At 35.2% G+C, this 22,903-nt stretch overlaps 1 protein-coding gene across 1 annotated transcript in view; it reads right to left on the reverse strand.

Annotated features, from left to right (window-relative positions):
* Positions 1-22,903, reverse strand: part of NCKAP1 (NCK associated protein 1) — a 99,563-nt gene that overhangs the window by 16,018 nt on the left and 60,642 nt on the right. The window contains exons 16-24 of the mRNA XM_079924861.1: positions 21,639-21,784; positions 19,428-19,560; positions 14,865-14,984; positions 14,080-14,219; positions 13,082-13,213; positions 10,552-10,770; positions 10,231-10,361; positions 9,901-9,998; positions 1,965-2,058 (exon numbers count right to left, since the gene is read on the reverse strand). Of these exons, the coding sequence (XP_079780987.1) occupies positions 1,965-2,058; positions 9,901-9,998; positions 10,231-10,361; positions 10,552-10,770; positions 13,082-13,213; positions 14,080-14,219; positions 14,865-14,984; positions 19,428-19,560; positions 21,639-21,784 (1,213 nt within the window). The remainder of the gene's footprint in view (positions 1-1,964; positions 2,059-9,900; positions 9,999-10,230; positions 10,362-10,551; positions 10,771-13,081; positions 13,214-14,079; positions 14,220-14,864; positions 14,985-19,427; positions 19,561-21,638; positions 21,785-22,903) is intronic.

Genomic DNA, 22,903 nt, shown 5'->3' on the forward strand with positions numbered 1-22,903 from the left:
CACCAGGGAAGTCCCCTTACTAAGTATTTACTCCTCCTCCCTATAATGCTACCAAGTCAATCTTTCCTTTTTTTCATTTCATTTTTTAAAGTTCCATACAGTAAACTTGACTTTTCCCCCTTTCAGTGTACAGCTCTAGGAAAAATTTAACATGTGTAGATCTGTGTTACCACCATCACCACAGTGGTGACCTTCATCACCCCAAAAAACTCCTTTGCTGCTTTCCCTTTACAGTCCTGGCAACCACTGATCTGTTCTAAAAGGCAACCTGTAGTATAGTTTTTTTTTTTTTTTTTTTTTTTTTTTGTGGTACGCGGGCCTTTCACTGTTGTGGCCTCTCCCGTTGCGGAGCACAGGCTCTGGACACGCAGGCTCAGCGGCCATGGCTCATGGGCCCAGCCACTCCGCGGCATGTGGGATCCTCCCAGACCGGGGCACAAACCTGTGTTCCCTGCATCGGCAGGTGGACTCCCAACCACTGCGCCACCAGGGAAGCCCCTGTAGTATAGTCTTATATTAACTTTTATTAAATAATTTTGTATTTTTTTATTCATTTATTTTTTGGCTGCGTTGGGTCATTGTTGCTGCGTGTGGGCTTTCTCTATTTGCGGCGCACGGGCTCTAGGCGTGCAGGCTTCAGTAGTTGTGGCACAAGGGCTCAGTAGTTGTGGCTCATGGGCTCTAGAGTGCAGGCTCAGTAGTCGTGGCACACAAACTTGCTCCACGTCATGTGGAATCTTCCCGGACCAGGGCTCAAACCCGTGTCCTCTGCATTGGCAGGCAGATTCTTAACCACTGTGCCACCAGGGAAGCTCCAAAGTTTCTATTTTTAAAAGCAGGATAAGATAGCCTAATAAAGTGATTCTCTAAATCATTTTATAGTTTTATAAAATTTGATATAGCTGCAAAACATTTAAAAGAAAAACATCAAAGGGGAAGTATATAAAATATATGCATCTTTAATTTACTTCAGGGTTATTTTTTACTTGGGAAAATAAACTCTCTGGTTTTCTCAAATACGGAGAATATTTTATTTAGGATTTCACTAAATTTTTAATGTTGTAAAGGCTTTTGAATGAATTAGTAAGAAGTATGACTTTAAAATAATTTTTAATTATAACTTTGAGTTCAAGGACAAAAATCAAATGAAATCAATTCAAGTACATCTAAAATAGGTACTTGGCTAAACATACTTTAATAAACACTTAAGATTCACTGCTATTTCACATATCTCCCACAAAGAATCAGTATCAAGAAGATATTTTTTTAAGTTGTAGGCTCAGGTTTTCATGCAATGAATACTAGTTAGCAATAAAAGGAATAAAATACTGATCCACTTAACACAGAGGGGTGAATCTCAACAATATATATGAAAGAGTATATACTGTGTGATTCTGTTTATATGAAGTTTTGGAACAGGCAAATTTAATCTACAGTGATAGAAATCAGATCAGTCACTGTCTAACGGTGTGAAACTGACTACAAAGAGTCATGAGAAGCTTTCTGAGGTGAATGGACTGCTCTACATCTTGACTGTGGTAATGGTTATGTGGATGTACACAACATTTGTCAAAATCCATCACACCGTTCACTTAAATGTGTGCATTTTACTTACATAAGCAATACCTCGATAAAGTTGATTTTCAGAAAATTACAGACTCTAAAGTTAAATCTCCTTCAGTCTAAATTAATATAGATTTATTGTATTTAATTTACTGGGTTCATGAACTAATTGATAATGATATCAAATATCTGACACATGGTACTAAGTATTGTAAAGAAAAAAAAATATGAAACAGGTAAGCCATTCACTTAAAAGTTCCTTTGACTGCAAAAATTTTCTAGTTCTCCTCATTACTGAAGAGTACTTTTCATAACTTACTATTTATAAAATTTGAGCAAAAGCTAAATACTGAGTGTCAAGGTGTTCTTAATGCTTATAAAAAGTATCATGATTTACTCACACGATAATCTTTTAAAGAGTGCAGCCATCTGGTCGGGTTTGTCAAAGCTGGTCCTCATTTGTGTTAGCACATCAACATTTTCCACCACAAGTTTCTAAAGAAAGGAAAAGGAAGATCCTAGGTCAGGCATAGACCTCCTTATGTTGATGAGATAAGAACATGCTTGGAAATTACAATCTAGCAAGTAGGAAAAATAATACATGAAATCTAGATGCTCTATGCTATGTTTCTGTTATTGTTTTCATAAAAGAATTTTAAAATTATTTACATAAAATTAATGTTTTCCTTCAGTTTGCAAATTCAAGAAGGGAGGAGTTCAGGAAAAAGCAATAAAGATAAGTAGTAGTATAAAGGATTATCTTCTGCTTAGACACAGAACAGCACCAATAATAAAAAGCAGACACTGAAGTGGATATAGAGAGCAATAAATTCCAACTAAAACAAAAAGAACTTGCTAAAGTTAAAGCTGGCTAAAGATAGCCTAGAGTTCATCATTGGATATATATATAATCAGAGGGAGAAAAACTTGTAGGGGTATGGTACCACTTCACAGAGAACAGAGCAATGTTTCCTAGCACAAAAAGGAAATGTCAACTATCTACCTCCTCTTTCAGGGATCACTGAGAAAAGGGAAGAGAAGAGAGGGAAGAGAGTGAAGGATAGCTAATTAAGAAAAGTATAACTCATTAAACAATGCTTTTCTTAAAAGGAGTACTGGAAAAGTAATTTCATTTAAAAGTTATAACTCAAACAAATATAATCAATTTTATTCTGGCAGAGATAGTGGGTATATGTATTTGGAAAGCCTGGATATCTCAGTTCAGCAGGTCTGGGTGTGGAGATGTATGTAGCAAGCATATTGTTGAAGTGCCATAGTGGTTGTGTTACAAGCCAAAGGCTGATGACAACTGATTTAAGGGGAGCATGAAAAACTCCATGGAAAATCTATAAAAGTAATTTTTCCCATACTAGTATGAATTTTGCTTATGTTCCACTTGAGATCATTTCTGTTTATGCTCTCATTCAGATGTTCAGCTCCAGTAACATTTATTTGCTAAATTCAACCTCTACAGTGTCTAATTAGACTACCTGCTCTCTCTGAGGCCTATTCAATACTTGTCCCATCAATCAGTATACACTCAAATATATGCCCAACCTTGACTGTGCTCACGCACCTTGAACATAATATCATGTATCAGTGAATCAAAGACAGCAATGAATATTAAATGCACCATTATCTAATGTGCCATTAAGAAAAAAAACTCGGGCTTCCCTGGTGGCGCAGTGGTTAAGAATCTGCCTGCCAATGCAGGGGACATGGTCTGGGAAGATCCCACATGCCACGGAGCAACTAAGCCAGTGCACCACAACTACTGAGCCTGCACTCTAGAGCCCGCGAGCCACAACTACTGAGCCTGCGTGTCGCAACTACTGAAGCCCGCATGCTGCAACTACTGAAGCCCACGCACATAGAGCCTGTACTCCGCAACAAGAGAAACTACCGCAATGAGAAGCCCACGCACCGCGATGAAGAGTAGCCCCCGCTCGCCGCAACTAGAGAAAGCCCACTCACAGCAACAAAGACCCAATGTAGCCAAAAATAAATAAATTAAAAAAAAACCTCTACCAATTAAACTGACACAATGTTTTCTAATCATATGACTATAAGACATGTATAATTTCAGAAATGCTAATATAGGATAATTGTTTTAGAATCAATAAATTATTGTATATATTTATTTATTTATTTATTTATTATTTTTATTTTTTTTTTTTGCGGTACGCGGGCCTCTCACTGTTGCGGCCTCTCCCGTTGCGGAGCACAGGCTCCGGACGCGCACGCTCAGCGGCCGTGGCTCACGGGCCCAGCCGCTACACGGCATGTGGGATCTTCCCGGACCGGGGCACGAACCCGTGTACCCTGCATCGGCAGGCGGACTCTCAACCACTGCGCCACCAGGGAAGCCCTGTATATATTTAATAGTAAGATTCTGTAATCATTTTTAAGCTCCTCTACTAGGCAATTTACAAACAATCCCATTTACCCTCATCCAAATGAGGGAGGTGACAGTCCAATTTCACAACTGAGAAAACTAAGGCTCAGAGAAGTTAGATAACTTACCCAAAGTTATAGATATTAAACAGTGGAATTTGGAATTTAAATTCAGGTATGCCTGATTTTAAAATCCATGCTCTTAATCCCCAAAGAAATGGTTGTTAATCTTCAGTGTGCATCAGAATGATCTGGAGGACTTGTTGGGTTCTAGCTCCACAGGTTCTGATTTAGCAGATCTTAGGTAGAACCAAAACTTGTGCATTTTTTATTAAGATCCAAGTGGCAAGGCTGCCACTGCTATCTGGGGACCATGGTTTAAGAACGATTACCCCGAATTATTTGTTTGCACATTACTCTTAAAAAAAAGTTAATGATGTCTCCTCTTAAAAGTATAGTTTATATAAATTTCTTTTCTCCCTCGATTGCACCCTGAAACAGAGCTTTCTATACATTTAAAGCCATTGATTAATATCTCTGACAAATGGCCCAAAAGCTGTAACTAGGAATTATAACTAAATGGTTTGGAACAAACTGAGACTAATCAAGTGAAAAGAATCAAGACTACTAAAAAAAATGTTGGTTTTCTGTTAGAAAGTGTTAAATTCTTGGCACAATTCATATTTAAATTTCTTACTTCATCCTTCTAGGACTCTGAAGAACTAGAAGAACTGAAAGAACTGGCAAGACTCGAAGAAGTTGACTCGATGGGCACAACTCCAAATGAAACACCCCAAGAATTTTAGTAGGAATGGAGACACTGGTTGTTTTCTTCTCCAGAAATAAACACGTTTTATCATTAGTACATGTGCATAGTGTTGACTATGTCTGACACACGATTTACTCACAACCATTAAGTATAAAGAAGCTTTCCTTTTTTTTAATTGGCCCACAAATTTACTCTGAAATAAAAAAGGTCCTCAGCTAAAACAGGAACTGAAACAATCAATTAAGGTAATCTTTAAGATAAAAAGAAGATGCAGCCACATAATATTTAGTTTATGTCAGTTTAGATTAAATATAAAAAAAATAGAGAAAATTAAAAGCTAAGATGTTACAGAACTATCTTAAAAATATTATAATTCCCCCCAAAACACTGTATTCACTAATTTCATAAAGATTAAAATGCTATTTCGGCATCATCATGCTCTAATATGGAGAGTGTGAGTTACAATCTTTTCTGAGGGATATTTGACAATATCAGAAAAAAATGATCCACTTTCAGAAATTTGTCGTATAGAAATGTTCAAACAAGTATGTAGACTACATGCTGGCTAAATGTAGAGAACTCTATATCTATGTCTAAACTCTGCTTCTTCCAGAAATACACTGAAGTGATAGGAAAAAAATAAAAAGGCATAAATCTTTGGTAACAAAGGAGATAAAAGAATGAGAGACACCAACAAAATTCTAGAAGATGAAAACCGGAGCAAAGAATAAGTGGAGATGAGAAATTTGAGCAGTTAAGTTCCTGTAGGGGAGATACTATGCAGAAGGCACGCTAATGGAAGCCTCAGGGCCTAGGTAGGACTCAGAAATTGTAGGCAGTGGCATAGAAAGGAAGACTTGGGCTTGATAACAAGAGGGTTATTACATGTCTGTAAGGGGGAGGGGGTCGTTACACACCCAGCTTCTCACCGTCTTAAGAAGTGATGCTGACAAGGAGGACTCTACATTCAGGAACATCAGGAACAGAAGGTGGCCAGAGAGAAAGGGAGAACGACCTAAGAATCATGATAGCCAGCCAGATGTATTAGACCTCCTCCCTCCTCCCTCCCTTAATCTCCAACGGACTTCCACTCTTCAGCTGGAGGTGACTGCATGTGAAAAATTATTTGCAGGAATCATTTGAATCCTAGGATGAAGATACCTTTCTCCAGAGAGGATTTTTATTAGCGTCTGCCAAGCACCTTGGGGCACTACTAATCTAGGACCGCTTTTAATCCACATTCAAGACTTGAGATTCAAAACAAAAAGAGTAACACAGACAGGGCTGAAAATCCTGGGGGGACGGGGGTGTGTGTGAATCATTTCCAGTTCACTGTTACCCTGAAGGTATAACTCTTTGGGGTATCTATGTAAAGAGGGTGAAAGGGAATTTAAGCAGAATTCCTTTCCACTCCCACTCTGGGCAGTCTTTGGGTTTTGATTATGGAGCCCCTTGCTCCACAAGACCACCAAGACTCAGCTGAATCTTAACAAATGTTACTTCTGGATCAGCGAATGTCCTCACATCAGCACAGTGGCTTCCAGTGCTTTCCTTGATTTTAGCCTAGAAATAAACACCTCACTGACCTTTTAGCTCTTTTTTAGAAAATGTTTTCTTTATATACATATATATATTTGTATATATACATTTCAAAAAAGTTGTCCTTAAGGGAAAAGTTGATCTAAATAATCTAGCCTACCAGTATTGGAAGCAGCAATCTGTATGTTATTTTACTTCTGTAATTTCATAAATTTGATTATTCTAAGGAAAGTAATTTTATAGGACACTGAAAAATGCAAAGCAATTAGAATCAGCACTGAAAGACAAGTACTTTTGGAGATTTATCTCAATGAGATATAAAACACACTGAACTTGTCTATATGAAACACCATTATATTATGATCATAAGATTTCTTATGGAATAAATTATAAGAATACACATTGAAGTATGCCTCAGTACACAGAGGCTGAGAATACAAAGTCATAAATAACACCTCCAGTTCTTAATAATATACAAGTAGTTAAATTCAGAGGGACTTCCCTGGTGGCTCAGTGGTTAAGAATCCACCTGCCAATGCAGGGGACATGGGTTCGATCCCTGGTCGGGAAAGATCCCACATGCCACGGAGCAACTAAGCCCGCGAGCCACAGCTACTGAAGCCCACGTGCCTAGAGCCCATACTCCACAATAAGAGAAGTCACCACAATGAGAAGCCTGTGCACTGCAACAAAGAGTAGCCCGTGCACTGCAACAAAGAGTAGCCTGTGCACTGCAATGAAGAGTAGCCCCCGCTCGCCACAACTAGAGAAAGCCCACGTGTAGCAACGAAGATCCAACGCAGCCAAAATAAATAAATAAATTAAAAAATATAATAAATTCAGAGAAATCTGAATTACAATTTGGGATTATTAAGAAGGATCTCTAAGAAAACCACTGTAAAGCACTGTGCAATTCCAGAAAACTAAATCCTCAGGACTAGCTTTGTTTTGCAGAAATCTAAATGATAATGGGCACAATGCTAGAAATGTAAAGCTTTCATATTTACGGTTGACCACATGAAGAAGACGTCTGAAAAATACTCAACTAAATCAGGATTTAGTGTTTGAGAAGCAAAAAAATAAAAATAAAAAGCCCCTAAATACCAAAACATAATTATGTGATTTTCTAAAAGTCTTACAGCTAACATTAAATCATTAATAAAATAGGCAAGTTTTTATGAAGGTAAAAAGAAAAGTTAAGGAAAATCACATAGATTACTAAAATCAAAAGTTTTAGAGAAAAAAATGTTTTAGTATCCTAAACCATCTTGGTTTTGGGGTATACTACATTTAATGAGAAACCCAAGCTAATTCACACCCACGTATCTCCAAAGATAATAAATCTAAGCTCTTACACAAAAAGTTTCTCTTGTCTAGCTTTTTAACTCAGGTTTAATATTACCAAATATTTGAAAAAGAATCCAGCCAAGAAATAACACTCGTGAGTCAGAAAACTCATAGTATTAAAAAAGAAGTCAACACTATACTATTATGACATCAACTTTAAATTAAATTTTAATATCTGAGAAAGAAAATATGGTCATTCCAAGATACAAAAGAGAAATGTTAAAACACAAGCTCCTTCCATTTCTTTTAAAGAATAGGAATGTATTTGATAACATTGATACTTAAGGACATAGCTAAGACAGTTAAGTTTATAAAAGGATTACTGAAAGACTATGACAAAATCTGAACTAAAAAAATATCCAGAAATAATGAACAATATCTAACAAGATAAATTATTAAAGGAACAAAAATAAAGGTCTAAAAAACGAAATCACACAAAATACAAGATGTAGAAAGCCTGGTTCAAGTCTGTATATGAAAACAAAAGGGGAGGGGGACAGGGGAAAGGAGGAAAGGAGAAGGAGGAAGGGGGAAGGGAAAAAAAGGTACCTGATTCCAAGTTGAAAACAGGATGGTATAGCTATGTAAAGTGCTGATGCTATCTTAAACTGTATCAGTAAATATGGTGTCCAGGGTAAGTAGGTGCACCCTCACTACTCAGATCTCTAGCTGATGTTTATTCTCAGCTCAGGGCACCAGCCTCTAAAAGTGACACCAATAAGATAGAATTTGTAATAGAAGAGAGTGAGACTAAATATGAATATACTTCACCTAGGGAAGAGAAATACCAACAAAAGTTTCTAAATATGTGAAGGGTCATGTTGTTAGAGGCAGTCTCTACCTCTTGATGTAAGAATGAGGACCAATCAAAAATTACTACTTAGATATTAACATAACTAGAGATATGCAGTAATTGATAAGACTGCCTCATTTTCAACAAGACCAAATCATCCACCCAGAAAAATGTATATTCCGGCATCAGATAAGGGTGGGTTAGCTGACTGCTAAGATCTCTTGCATTTCTCGAGACAGTGTAGTAGGGTACTAGTATAAACTCTGGAGCCAGATAGACTATATAGATTCAAATTAAAAGTTTCACCACTTATTAGCATGTGAGCCTGGACAAGTTACTTAATCTTTCTTGGTCTTACTTTTCTAATTTGTAAAATAGGGACAATAGCAGTTTTAAGAATTTAAAGGAGTTAATAAAAAATATATAAAGAGCTTAGAAAAGTCCTAGAACAAAGTAAAGAGTAAGGAAAGCTACCTGTTTTTATTTTTGAATCCAACAGATATTTACCAAGCACTACTATGTGCTGGACACTAATTTAGCACCAAGGTTTTTTTTTTAAATTAATTAATTAACTAATTAATTAATTTTTGGCTGTGTTGGGGCTTCGTTTCTGTGCGAGGGCTTTCTCTAGTTGTGGCAAGCAGGGGCCACTCTTCATCATGGTGCGCGGGCCTCTCACTATCACGGCCTCTCTTGTTGCGGAGCACAGGCTCCAGACGCACAGGCTCAGTAGTTGTGGCTCACGGGCCTAGTTTTTCCATGGCATGTAGGATCTTCCCAGACCAGGGCTCGAACCCGTGTCCCCTGCATTGTCAGGTAGATTCGCAACCACTGCATCACCAGGGAAGCCCTAGCACTAAGGTTTTAAGAGAGTTTATAATTGAGTTTTTATTCTAGTGAGTGACATAAGATGCATGACATGAAAGGTCACAAGTAAAATACAAATAAAGCTGGATAAAAAGAATAAAAAGTAATGGTTGCGATTTTTAGAAGTGTGTTCAAGGATGGATATTCTGATAATTGAAAATACATGAATGTTATGAGAAGACAAGCTGAGACAGTATCTTAGTGAAGAGTATTTTGAGATGACACAATAGCAAGTAGGCCAGCCAGGATGGAGGAGTGTAAAAGGTGAGAAAAAGTGGAAGGCCAGATCCTCTAGGGGCCTTGCAGCACTGTTAAGGATACCAGATACCTTGAATTCTCATAGATATGAATAGACTAGTTTTTATTATCACATCATAGTACTCAACCCACCACATTAAATGGCAAAGAAGCACTAAAAATACAAACAGTTCTAGAAGAATCTGCTTATTCAGTCTGAAATAAAAAATAGTTGGCAAAAGCTAAATTACTGGACCATAATTCTTCTATTATTTCATACTGAAAAGAACACAAGAAATTAAAGATGAGAAATTTGTTCCCTGAGGCTTCTAGGCTTGCTGCTCATATTCTTGAAATGTTTTAAAGCTAAAATCAATAAAGACTATATTACCTTAAGTTCAGCAACTTGTGACGAAATATGCCACATAAGGCTTTCACTTAGGAACTTCATACCATATGGGCCTAGCAGTTCTGATAACGACCTCATTTCTGAAAGGAAATGAAATTTTATACTTTGACAGAGCAAATATTTTAAGAAACAAATTATTAATGGAAAACCCGAAGAAAAGTCAGTAGAATAAATAAGAACACAAATGCAAAGCTAAGTCTAAGATACAACGTATGATTATCCATATAATTGAATAAAAATAGTCACAACAGAATCAAAACCAAAAGAATCAAGCTTTCTTCATTCTCTAAAACATGTCAGAGTATTATTCACCTGATATGTCAGAATATTCCTCTGCGTTAAATGTTAATTCATTTTCCGTAGGTAAGTTCACAAATGCTTTCATTGCAGGGAAATAAGCTATATGACCATTGCTGACTTGTCTTAACAAAGTTTCCAGATACCTAGGGCGAAAAGTAAATTTACAAATGGAGAAATTAATTCAAAATTTATTATGGTATACATTACTGCATATAATTTTAAAGTTGACTAATAACATGAATGAGCAATTATCCATTAAAAAAAAAAACTTTCAGAAGGCATTCATTACAAAGAAACTTTATATCACTCCAAATTTCTAAATACGTTCCTTACCAATTTGTGTACAGACTTGTAATGGTTGGCTCTCCATGACTGTCTAAATGTTGTGTTTGTTGAAGAAGCACATTATTAAATACTCTTGTAATATCAATTTGCACATAGTTTTCTATTGACTGGAGTACAGTCATGTATGCTCTTACACTTGTCAGAAGCTCTGACGGTTTTGCAATTTCCTGTGTGGCTTGATTATACATAGTCATTCCAACAATAGACCTGGGGGGGGAGGGTAAAAAAAAATTAAAAAGTTCTAATTGTTGTATCTATATAAACAGGCCATTCAATCTACTGATCTCTAATATTAAATAGGCAATGAAATTTTAAATACACTTTGTTACAAGTTCATGAAATTACTACTATGTTTATCTTCCAAAGAAACAACTTTAAAAAAGAATATACACCTAAAAGGTATAATGAAATGGGAATGCAAGTGATTAAAAAAAATACTAAGGGCATCAGTAATAAAAATTATTTAAGAATAAAGAGGTTTAAAAAATTCCTTTAACACGATATGCTGTCTCCAGCAAGTACAGTGGACTATTTAGTCCATAGCCTGAATTCCTTTGGCACTGTTATGTGCCAGTAGTTTTTTAGGCTTTATATATATTACCTACAATCTTCATATTTAATAACCCTACTATGCAGTTATCACCACCATTGCATAGAGGGGGAAAAAAAAAACAACTAAGGTGCAGAATTCAAGTAAACTGCTCAAGGTCACTTTGTTTGGAAGTGGTGGGTCTAGGATTTGACCCCACACCTACCTGACTTAGGGCTACCTCTCAACAAAATGCATGACAATCAAAGCATGGCAACAACAAAAGCTTTATTGTACAATAATCACTCACACCACATAAAACACAGATCTGTTTGGTTTATACCCCAAGAAACTGTATAAGCCTAAAAGGAAACAAATGTTGAAAATACTTTCCTAAACTATCTTTTCCCACATTAGCCACCTTCTTTAAAACTCCCTGAGCATTAGATTTACAAAGATCTTAGACTTGTATTTGTAAGGATGAATCCATAAAGACACCAGACAAACCCCATCACTAGTATCAGTCCCAGAAGAACAACTCAAGACAAAAACTGCTATCCTTGTACACAGCCCCTAAGTCCTAAGACTGTGCTCAAGTGATCAGCAAAAATCAACAAACTAATACTCACAAGCTATTTGTCCTGGCATAAAAATCTTTCCCAGGTAAACAAGTTTATATAGCCTTGCCTTGATCCTGATCACTAAGTAGATGTTTGGTAAAAAGAACATCTGCTTCTCCGTGGATTAACGGACCAGACTGTTTACAGAAGGAAAACAAGGGAGTTGTAAACTGAATCCTACCTTCCACCCACCACTCCCTACCCCACCCAGTTGAGAGCAATAAATACCAGAAGGCATAATGTCCCTTTGGTCTAAATACTGGAGCAGTCTGGGTTTCACTTTCAGGATGCCTACCTTACTAAAGAAGAGCAAAAGATAGTCTTTGCTCAACACTGGACTCTTCTCAGCTGATGACTTAACACTCAATTTACTGCCTATTTAAATATTCTACTTTGTTCTATAATTGTCGAAGCTCTAAGCTTTATACCGTTTCATTACTACTCATAGTACTTAACAAACACAATGTTATGCATATGGCACAAACACTTGTTAGTGACTACAACCTTTTGCTAAAGTTTTTGAAAAACCTTTGGCAAAATTTTGTTTCATAAATTGCCTTAAGGCCTTCAAGAAAAACATGTTGAATCAATATTTTCTTTAATAAATAAGTGTGTAATTTTAGAAAAAGGCTGAAGCAATGTTTACAAAATTAAGATTTCTGACTTGTTACATAAAATATCATTGCAAGAAACATATATATAACTTATAAAATTAGAATCGAGCACCTCAAGAGTCTAGAATTCTACTGGCATAACAGCATACGTTGGAATTCACAAGACTTAAGTGTTCATCTAGTCCTGAGGTTTTCACACATTTGACTGTGATCCACTATAAGATATGTATCTAGCATCACAACACAGTACACACATACATAAACAGTTTCATGAAGCAGTATTTCTACTTACTACATGCAATGCACTGATTTTTTTCCTATTTCTTCTTCCTTCTTTACTTCCCTCCCTCTTCTTTCTTCCTTTAAATATTGACTACAACCTTCTAAACTGATTTCATGATCCTACTGGGTTGCCACCTGTCCGCTGAAGTACACTGATTTGCTCTAATCTTCTCCCTTTTTCTTACAAGGAAGTTAAGACTCACAGAGATTAACTGGCTTGTCCAGTGTTACAACTAGTTAATAAATATGGGATAAGAATCTGGATAATTTAAGTAATTCCCAGTTCACTATTCTTTATACTTCCCAGTTCATTATTTTTTATACTACCGTTTCTACTAATTTATATATTATTTATATACCATTTCTACTAATGCTTTCCCTCATAAAAGTAAACATTGCATAGATATGAAGAATAAATATAACAAACTCATTAACTAAACCAACAAACAAAAACAGTTTATACTCTTTCTTACTTAGTAAAGCGGATTTCCAGATGAGAAGTCAAATATTCTCGTGGGGTAAAGGTATGTTCCCAAACCACCATGTTTGGTACATAATTTATAGAGAAACACAACTCAGAAAGTGCAGTGTGCAGTTTATCAAGGCTGAAAAAATATTATTAAACAGTAAATTAAAAATTTTTTTTAGCATTTCATCACAGCAATACAAAATTAATTTTATAAACATATCAGACTTTATTTGGGAGTAATAACTGCAAAATCGATTTTTTCTCTCTTAAGATCTGAACTGACAAGTTCAAAATCTCTAAGGGTATCACTAACCTTTGAGAGCAATTTTCTAAAGACAGCATCATTCATTTGTTTCTTCATTCAGATGATGACTATACTGACTTAATATATAAGAAAGAGCTTATTCTGCACTCATAAAGAATTATTTCCAACTCCTGCTGTATTTTCTGTTCTGGAGGAAGAAAGCTGTCTACAAAATGGCCAATAGCTTGCTCAACACAGGAAGCAAGGAAGTAGGAAATTTACTTTAAACAAAAAATACTCACCTATTATTGCTCATCTATACCTCCCCTACAAACAAACAAACAGCACTGAATGCTATCTAGTCTAATATACCCATTAAAAAAAAAGGACATCAAGTATTTTCTAATATATGACAAGATGCCAAAATAGTGTCAGACATCTGACTTTAAATAAACTGAAAATTATAGACTGCTTATAGTATACCCCCCCAAATTTTTAGACAGATTCTTGGCCTTCAATATTCAACATATAAAGACAAATGACATCTATTTCATGTATTTTCTTCAAAAATCCAAAATATGTATTTTGAGATGAAATAAGCACTTACTGGCTAATCAAGTTCAAAAAGGTCAAAAAAATTAACTGGGAAATGAAGAATTTACAATTACCAGCATTTCCTCAGTACTAATGCCATACAAAAAATGAAAAAAAACTCCTCTACCTGTAACAAAAAGATACAATAATAGTGGATGGCTTACTTGGTCACTACCAGCCTGTTTTTCCTCATGCTCTCAACTCCTGGTTTTTCCCTCTCAGGTTCCCCTTTCTTACCAGTCTGTTTTTTTGACTTCTTATTCACTGCTTGACTGATGGTTTTGGCACAATGCTTGGGCAGCAACTAAATTTAAAAAGAAATGAAATCATACAAACCAATTACTTTGAAAACATTAACTACTGAAACAAACCTTAGCTAAATCCAGACTATGTGGCAAATATCATGCTAGCACTAAAAAGAGAGGTAATAGGTGAGATGTAGAGTTTACCTAGCCAGCTTGGAGAGCCCACTCAGCTTGGTGAAAAACAGAAACAGGTAAATCTTGTGTGAAGAAACACTTCATAGAGGTAGTTATATCAAAGCTACAGTTAAAGGACAAGTTAAAAAATACCAGGCAAATGAGGAATAAGAAAGAACATTTTACTGAAAGGAAAATGGCCTATGAAGACCAAGACTATGATAGGACATGATGTGTTCAGAATCTAGTTAGAATGACTAGGTAGTGGAGTATAAAGTACAGGCTAGAGTGGTTTGAGCTACCTTAGGAAGGGACTTGAATGCCAAGCTAGAAGCTTAATTTTAAACTGTAATCCTAAGGACAGAGGGAATTTTTAAAAAACCTAATAATGGAGTTTCACAACATGAGGTAATGAGATTTACTGATAGTGTGAGAATAAAATTAAAAAATGGAAAAGAACTAGCTAAGAGATCATTTTCTTGCCTTCCTACACAATTTTCCTATCTGTAAGGGAACATTTAAATTATCACCTGGTCACTAAGAGTACACTGTTCCGTGCAAATATCAGTGATGAGATTTCTAGCTTGTTTGGCCATTTCATCGAGGAACATATTACATAAGGAAAGACTGCGATCTCCAATATGATGTCTCTGTTAAAGCAAAATAGTAACAACAACAATAATAAAAATTATAAGAAAGTAGTTTGAATTAAAACACTTTTTAAATAAACATGGAAAATAAGGTTCAAGTCTATTCTACAATAAGGAGTGAGGATGGGAGATGTTATAGATTTCTTTTATCTCTTTTAACAACTAACCTACCATACTGTATTTGCACACAACCGACATAAAGTAAGTACCTGGTGATTATACAATTATGATTGCAAGGAATCTGAAAGGATCAGTGTCTTCCTTAACATGAAAAACTATTAATTTTCAAATTCCAATGTCCTATATCCAGTTCTTAAATACTAGAATATCAAACACACAATACGAAAGATCAGACTTAAGAGTTATGTTTTCTGATCTCACCTAATTATATACAAAAATCTTGAAAACACAGAATTTTGTAGTGTATAAACAGAAATGTTAAAATATTTAAATAAAATCATTAGGTATCAACTCAGTAAAACAAACAAATGCACAAGGCATTCAACTCTCTAAAATCAAACTCCCCATCCCAGAAGAGAAAAAAAAGGCTGACCACAAATGCATTTTCTGAACACAACAGGGGAAAAAAGAACATTATATCTAATGTTTGGGAGATTATATACGTATATGTAGATACATACACTCACTCAAATCAATCTATCTCTAGCTACAGAATTCTGTATCATTTTAGTTTTGGTGGGCGTTGCAACAGTTTAATGGGTTTTTCTTATCAATGGTAACTGGAATGTTGAGTATATAATGCTGTACAACTTTGCACTATACATTTGCAATACTTACAAAGAGACAGCTTTTTAAAAAAATTTTATTGGAGTATAGTTGATTTAAAATGTTGTGTTAGTTTCTGGAGACAGATTTATAAGTTTTCCTTCCCTGATCTTCCATAATTATATAACAAACATATGCAGACATTACAAACATTATTTCTATGCTGAAATAAATATAAGATAATATAAAAGAATATAAAAATACTTAAACATGTAAAATAACTGTTCCTAGATGTACCATGCTACCTTATAATGTATTTTAAATGCCCTTTAAAACTTGAATAGGAAGCAAAACCTAAAGGGATCTACAGACCAGATACAATTAAATAATGGTTCACTTTATTTAAGGAAAAATTTCAAATTATAAACATTTGCGTTTTATTTAACCAAATTCTGACTCCTGAAAGATAAAACATATCCCTTGCTATCCCTTCTTCCTGAAAAAAAGAACTCTGAACCAGCATTGCTTCAAACTTAATAGACTAACTTATTTAAAATACAGATCTGATTTCACTACTTCTCTTCAATGGCTCAAAAATGCTAAGACTGGAAGGAAAACAACTAAGATTTCTTAACTCTGGCTCTGTGCTGAGAACAGAGGATAATGGCAGAAGCAAAGAGACCACTTAGGAGACAATAACAATCAACCAGGCAAAAGATGATGTGGCTTGTTCAAGGGTGAGAAGAGGCAGGAGTTTGAATATCTATATATACATATATAAAGGCAGAGCTCAAAACAGAAAGGCTCCAAGTTGGGGTGGATGTGGAAAATCAATAATTCTATTCTGGACATGTTACACTTCAGATGGCTAAAAATACCTAAGTTGCAGCAGGATATAGAGAAAATCTAACTCGAAGGGAAAGGTGTGGGCTGCAGATATAGATTTAGGAGACATTAGCATATGGAAGATTTTTAAACAATGAAACTGGAAACTGGAAAAGATGAGTGAACTACTCTACTGGATGGTACAGTTATAGCAACATGATAATTAGTTTCTCATTAGTACTGGCTACCATTATCTGGGAATCCTGCTGACCCAGGAGGGTGTGAATTTCAAATCTAGTTCAAAAGGTACCATCTTTCTTCAAATTCACTGTAAGTACTACAGCTTAAACTAAAGCCTCAGCATTAAGAAGTTGTTCTAGAGGCCTTTTCTATAACCTTTCTGATCTAAATGAGATGAATGGCTAAAACTAAAATAACAAAGCAAGACTGCACTGAGAACTATTAACTGTGCACACCAACTTACTCTATCCTCACCCTTAGGTGAATTCCCTCATCACCCTTAAGTAAATTCCCTCAATGTTCCCAGAGTGCCCCATGTATATTTCTACCACAACACAGATCATCAGATCACGGATTTGTCTAGGGTAAAGACTGTGTCTTTGCATCCTTTCAATCACAGGTTTAAGAAGGCACAGCTGGAATATAACAGGCTTTAACAAGTTTGCTAAATGAAAAACAGAATAGTACCACTTACTAGCTATATGAATATAGGGAGAAAAAAACCATCAGTCCACCAGAAATTATCAGTAGTTCTGACTATGCTGTTACTTTGTTGTAATAATCAAATGCAACAAAAGATGAGAAATGCTGTATAAATTTTATGGTTCTACATAAATATAAACACACTATTAATTACCTGTTGTAATGATTTGGTAAGAATTGAGTCTTACCCCATTAAGGAACCATAACTTTACCAACAAAATGAGGTAGAAACGTTAAAATAAATGATACAGGTTAGATGATGATAGATAAAATAATGATGAAAGTGCTATGAAAATATGGTTAAGGAGGGACAAATTTTAACTGGAGGAATGCTGAAAATCTTTTTGGAGGAGGTGGATTCAAGCTGATCACTGAAGAAAAAGTAAGAGTACGACAGGTAGAGGTGTAGTGAAATGAATTTTATGTATGAGGAAAAAGCCTCTAAGATGCCAAAAAGTAGACTAGTAAATGAGTACAGTTTACCTAAGGTGGGATAGTTACAGTAGGGAGTGGAAAGTAGAAGACTGTGAATATATAGTGGATAAACAAAATGTGATATATACATACAATGGATTATTATCATTCATGAAATGAAAGTTCTGATATATCTATAACACGGATGAGCCTTGAAACAGTATGTTAAACGAAACAGGCCAGACACAAAGGGACAAACATTGTATGATTCCACTTATATGAACTCTCTAGAAGAGGCAAATTCATAGACAGAAAGCAGACTGGAGTATACCATTCCAATGGAATGCTGAAGGATGGGGAGTTATTGCTTAAAGGTATACAGAGTCTCTGGTTGGGGTGATGAAAGTTTTAGAAATGAACAGTGGTGAGGTTGCACAACACTGTAAAAGTAATTAATGTCACTGAACTATACATTTTAAAATACTTAAAATTACATTTTTATGTTTATATATATATATATTTTTTCTTAAAGACATAAAACAAAAGAAAAAAAAGAATGGGGGTAGAGATCAAATTGTTGAGGATTTTAAATGCCTAAGAAATTTTTACTTTCTCCATATGCAATGGAGAACCACTGATGGTTCTTTAAGAAGGAAAGAGGCACTCTGGTGGCTTTGTGTTAGTCTTTAAGGCAGATATTGAAGGAAGAAAAATTATTTAGCAGTACAGATGAAAAACACTGAAAAGCTGAACTACAATATACCATACAAATAAAATGAAGAGGACTTGATGGGTAATTAATGGGAAGGATGATGGTGAGGAAAAAGTGACAATGTATCTTAGGTGTCACGATTGGGGGAAAAAAATCTTTTAATTGTAAAAAATCTACAAATCTATTAAAATTGGTGGTATTATATCCTCACAGGTATTAATCCTAAAAGCACTCCCTAATAAACTTCCTGTAGGCTAATTTCTGTCTGAGCCTGCTTCCAATGGAATGCTGAAAAACAATCTACAACAGATACTACCTAATGCTTAAAGATAATAATAATGCTATTTGTAAGGTTTTTTTTGACAAGTTCTGCAGCTCTAAGTAAAGGGATTCAACACTAAGTTAAACTATTTTTTAAAATACTATTTAATTTTAATATATATTCTTACCATACTCACAAAGTGATATTTCTTCTTGAAAGATTAGAAGAAATACTGAGTACATTTTTGATAGATACTTGGTATCTGTAAAACTTGAGTAGTTCAATTACTCAGTAACTGTGTGTGCCTGTATGTGAATATATTACAAATACCAGCAAATCTGGATTTTGCTTACTGTATCTATTATATTGACAAGTCAGTGAAATTCCTCTTTGAAATGTTTATGTTTAGTCAGTAATCTCTCCAATTTTCAAGTCTTTTCAATGAGCGTTTCAGAGGAAAACTAAGCATTCAAAAATCAATCACTATATAACTTTACCATAAATATTAATACCTGACTCACTATTTTAATAAAGGTAATTCCAAGTGACTTTATATGTTCTTACAAACATGTACGTATATTTATCTGATTATTCAGATATATATTATGTCTATATCATATATCTATTCAAGCATTCTTCTGATTCTGCACAGAGATGCATTAGTGGGCAGCTAGATTAGATAATTAGGACTTTGTGAGTCTTTGTGAACATTCGGTCAGCTTTATGTTTGGAGTAGTTTTTTCTGCATACCATATAAATCACAATACTACTCTGAAATTACCTCTTCTGGACACAGTTCATGTGTGCAACTCATAAAATGAGTGCAAAGTAGTGGGAATGCAATTGAGTATCTTGACTGAGAGGGTAACTCCAAACATTGTTGAAACATCTTCTCAAAAGCACGACTATAAAAACTATAAGGAAACAAAAATTAGAATCACAATTTTTATAGTTAAAATTAAAATTTTATGAAACAGTACCTTATAATTAATTTAATTTGATTCAAGTGAGTAAAAATTACCAACTGTAGCATTTATTCTCTTAGGAAAAGAAAAGTTATTTTTCCAAAGAGTTATCTCTTACACACCAATAATCATTTCAGAGTAATAAAAATATTATTTATATAACATTAACACATTTTTAAATAAAAAAATTAAAGAGAAGATAAACCATATCTATGGCATATGAATATATGACATTCAAATCTTACATCATCAAATTTTATCAAAGCTAAGTCACTATCAATTTTAAGAAACACCATTATTTTATGTACCACTAAGAAAGAAAAACATTGTCAATTAAACAATGACACACCATCAATTTTAAATTACTTCCGGATTTAAGAGATGTTAAATCTAAAAGAATGTGAGGTGATAAAATATAGTACATCTTGGAATAATGAAGACAAACAGAAGTCGTACACATGTCTTTATCTTGGATATGACAAAGTAAGACTGTGGTTAAGAGAAAATATGGATAAAAATTAATTAAATGACTGAAAATTTGCAAATTTTAAACATTATTCAAAGTGCCTTTATTTCCAAGAAAGAGAAGAGGAATTTCTGATTGCTGTATCCTTCTTTTGCAATAGGAACCTTTCTGTAGCTCAAAAACACCTAAACGTAAAATGTTCCATTTTCTTTCCAAGGTAGCCTTTGGGTCAGACAATAGGATAGGGTTCCAAATAATCCTTAAAATTCTTACAAACTTGTTATGTGATAACTGTGTTTCATGACTTGCATTAAGAGATCCCTATGTCTTCCCCACCTGGTGATTTGGATTTCTTCTGTAACACTGCTAATTAAAGCCATACTACAAACTGCAAAAATCAGTGTAGATTGGTTTTTTCCCCCAAAAATAAAAGCAACGAGACACTTTTCATAATGATCTCTATTCAATACAAAGAAACTACTATCACTATCCACTGAGACTATCTCAGCATTTTAGAATTAAAGGGATCGACTAGACTATTCCCATCAGCTTCCCTAAAGGAAAAAAGGTCAGGAAGCAGAAACAGAGTTGTTATTGTACAGCTCTGGTGTAAGAATACTTAAGTTTGAGTCCTGACACCACTGTCTATTAATTTTATTACAATCAAGCTCACTTATTCATTTAGATATTTATTAAGTACCTACTATATTAGACATTAAGGAAACAAAAACATGACCTTCTTCAAGAACCATATTATGGGGCTTCCCTGGTGGCGCAGTGGTTAAGAATCCGCCTGCCAATGCTGCGGACACGGGTTCAAGCCCTGGTCTGGGAGGATCCCACATGCTGTGGAGCAACTAAGCCCATGCGCCACAACTACTGAGCCCGTGTGTCACAACTACTGAAGCCCGCGCACCTAGAGCACATGCTCCGTAACGAGAGAAGCCACCGCAATGGAAAGCCCACGCACCATAACGAGGAGTAGCCCCTGCTTGCCCCAACTAGAGAAAGCCCACGCACAGCAACAAAGACCCAATGCAGCCAAAAATAAATAAATAAATTTTAAAAAGAACCACATTATGTGGGGGAGAAGAAGAGTTGTAAAGTACTAAGTATAACAAAAGAGCTATATGATAGAAGCAAAGGAGAGTGGAGCACAATGGAGGGAATAGTCACCACATCATCATAATATAAATGTCTAACTTAATACTGCAGAGTGAAATTATGTGCTATTTAATTTCCAATGTTTGCTCTATTTAACCCTGACCCAAAACTTTTTTCCTTTAGTCTAATGACACAATCTGAAGTGACTGTTTTCACCTCCTCAAAGAAAGTGTAAAAAATAAATTCACATCAGTAAGAGTTGCTCTTATAGAGAAAAATAGATATAAAATCCCAACTTGGTAAACTTCATTTTATTGGCAAGTTGTCCACTATTCCATTTATTCTTAAGAGTCTATTACTGAACTGTATTAAGCACCACACTAACATAAATAATCAAGAAATATACCTTTGGATAATAAAAATTTCAAATTCTGATTTAAAGAAAATTACAACATACCAAAATATGGAGAGATCTGATGTTTCCACCAACATTTCCACCAGGGAATCTACCATTTTTGTGTGAAAAATTATTGTATTCATCATCTTTCCAAGTTCTCTGTGATCTGAAAGACTAAGTGAAGCCTTAGAGACACTAGTATATGCCTGTAAAAGTAAAGCAAAAAACAAAAGTAGTTTAGGTAATGACTTTAGGTATAGACCAAGTCTACAGGGGGGAAAGAAAAAAGAAAAACACCCACTACTGAAAAATACTTAAAGTTTATTATGAGCAACATCACCTTTTAAAAATTGTCTACAGTGACCCAAACTTGAAATTCCTATCAAGAATTTCTTTAAATAAACTGAAATACTGTCCATAAAACAGAATCTAATACATGGGTCATTCATCTTGAATGCCCAAAATAAGTGAAGTTACAACATCAAAAGTATAAAACAATGAATTGTCACAGTGTCCCTACCAAAAGAGGTTTTCAATCTATTTCAAGAGAAAACATATATAGGAAACAATAAGATGAAAGTAGGTATTGCACATGTTGATTCAGGGAGGTTTTAGATTATACTGAATCATTAAAAACTGGATAACATAACACATTGTATTAACTGATGGATTCTAGAAAACCACTGTGAAGATGGTAAAATTAGTGTACGTTGACCAAAAAGGCAATAGGTTTTAACCGAAACCATCAGGATAGGTTGTGAGGGAAAGAAATTCCACTAAAGAGGTACCAACTCACAGAAAGCGAAACCTGCCCACAGATGGCGGACATTTCAGAAGGGTGGAGAACAAGAATAGGAGGGGTGCCTACAGAACAAAACACTGCTCACTATGGCTGTGGTTAGAGTGCAAGGAAGAGAAAGGAAATGGTAAAAGAAAAGATTCACCCAGATCCTGCAGACCCTTGAAAATCATGTTAAAGAATTTAAACTTTTTGGTGAACCACCGAAGGTTCTCTGTGATAGCTAATTATTGTTTAGAAAGATTATTCTTTGTGGAAGGGGAAACAGAGAGGGGTGGGCAGAAAGGGAACAGGAGGCAGAGATCTGTTAGGATGAAGTGGTGGCAATAATCCAGACAGGATTATGCTATGGTCTAGGGTCGTACAATTCAAAAGTGTTTAATCTGGGAATGACTAGATGTGAGAGGCAACAGAGAATTATGGATGATGGCCAGGGTTCTGGCTTTAGGGAGACATTCCTTCATAAATCTCATATGTGTGCCTACACACCCTGCTGGATATGCCAAAAACGCAAGGCCCAGACCAC

Source organism: Stenella coeruleoalba (assembly GCF_951394435.1).
Source record: "Stenella coeruleoalba genome assembly, chromosome: 6".
NCBI lineage: Eukaryota > Metazoa > Chordata > Mammalia > Artiodactyla > Delphinidae > Stenella > Stenella coeruleoalba.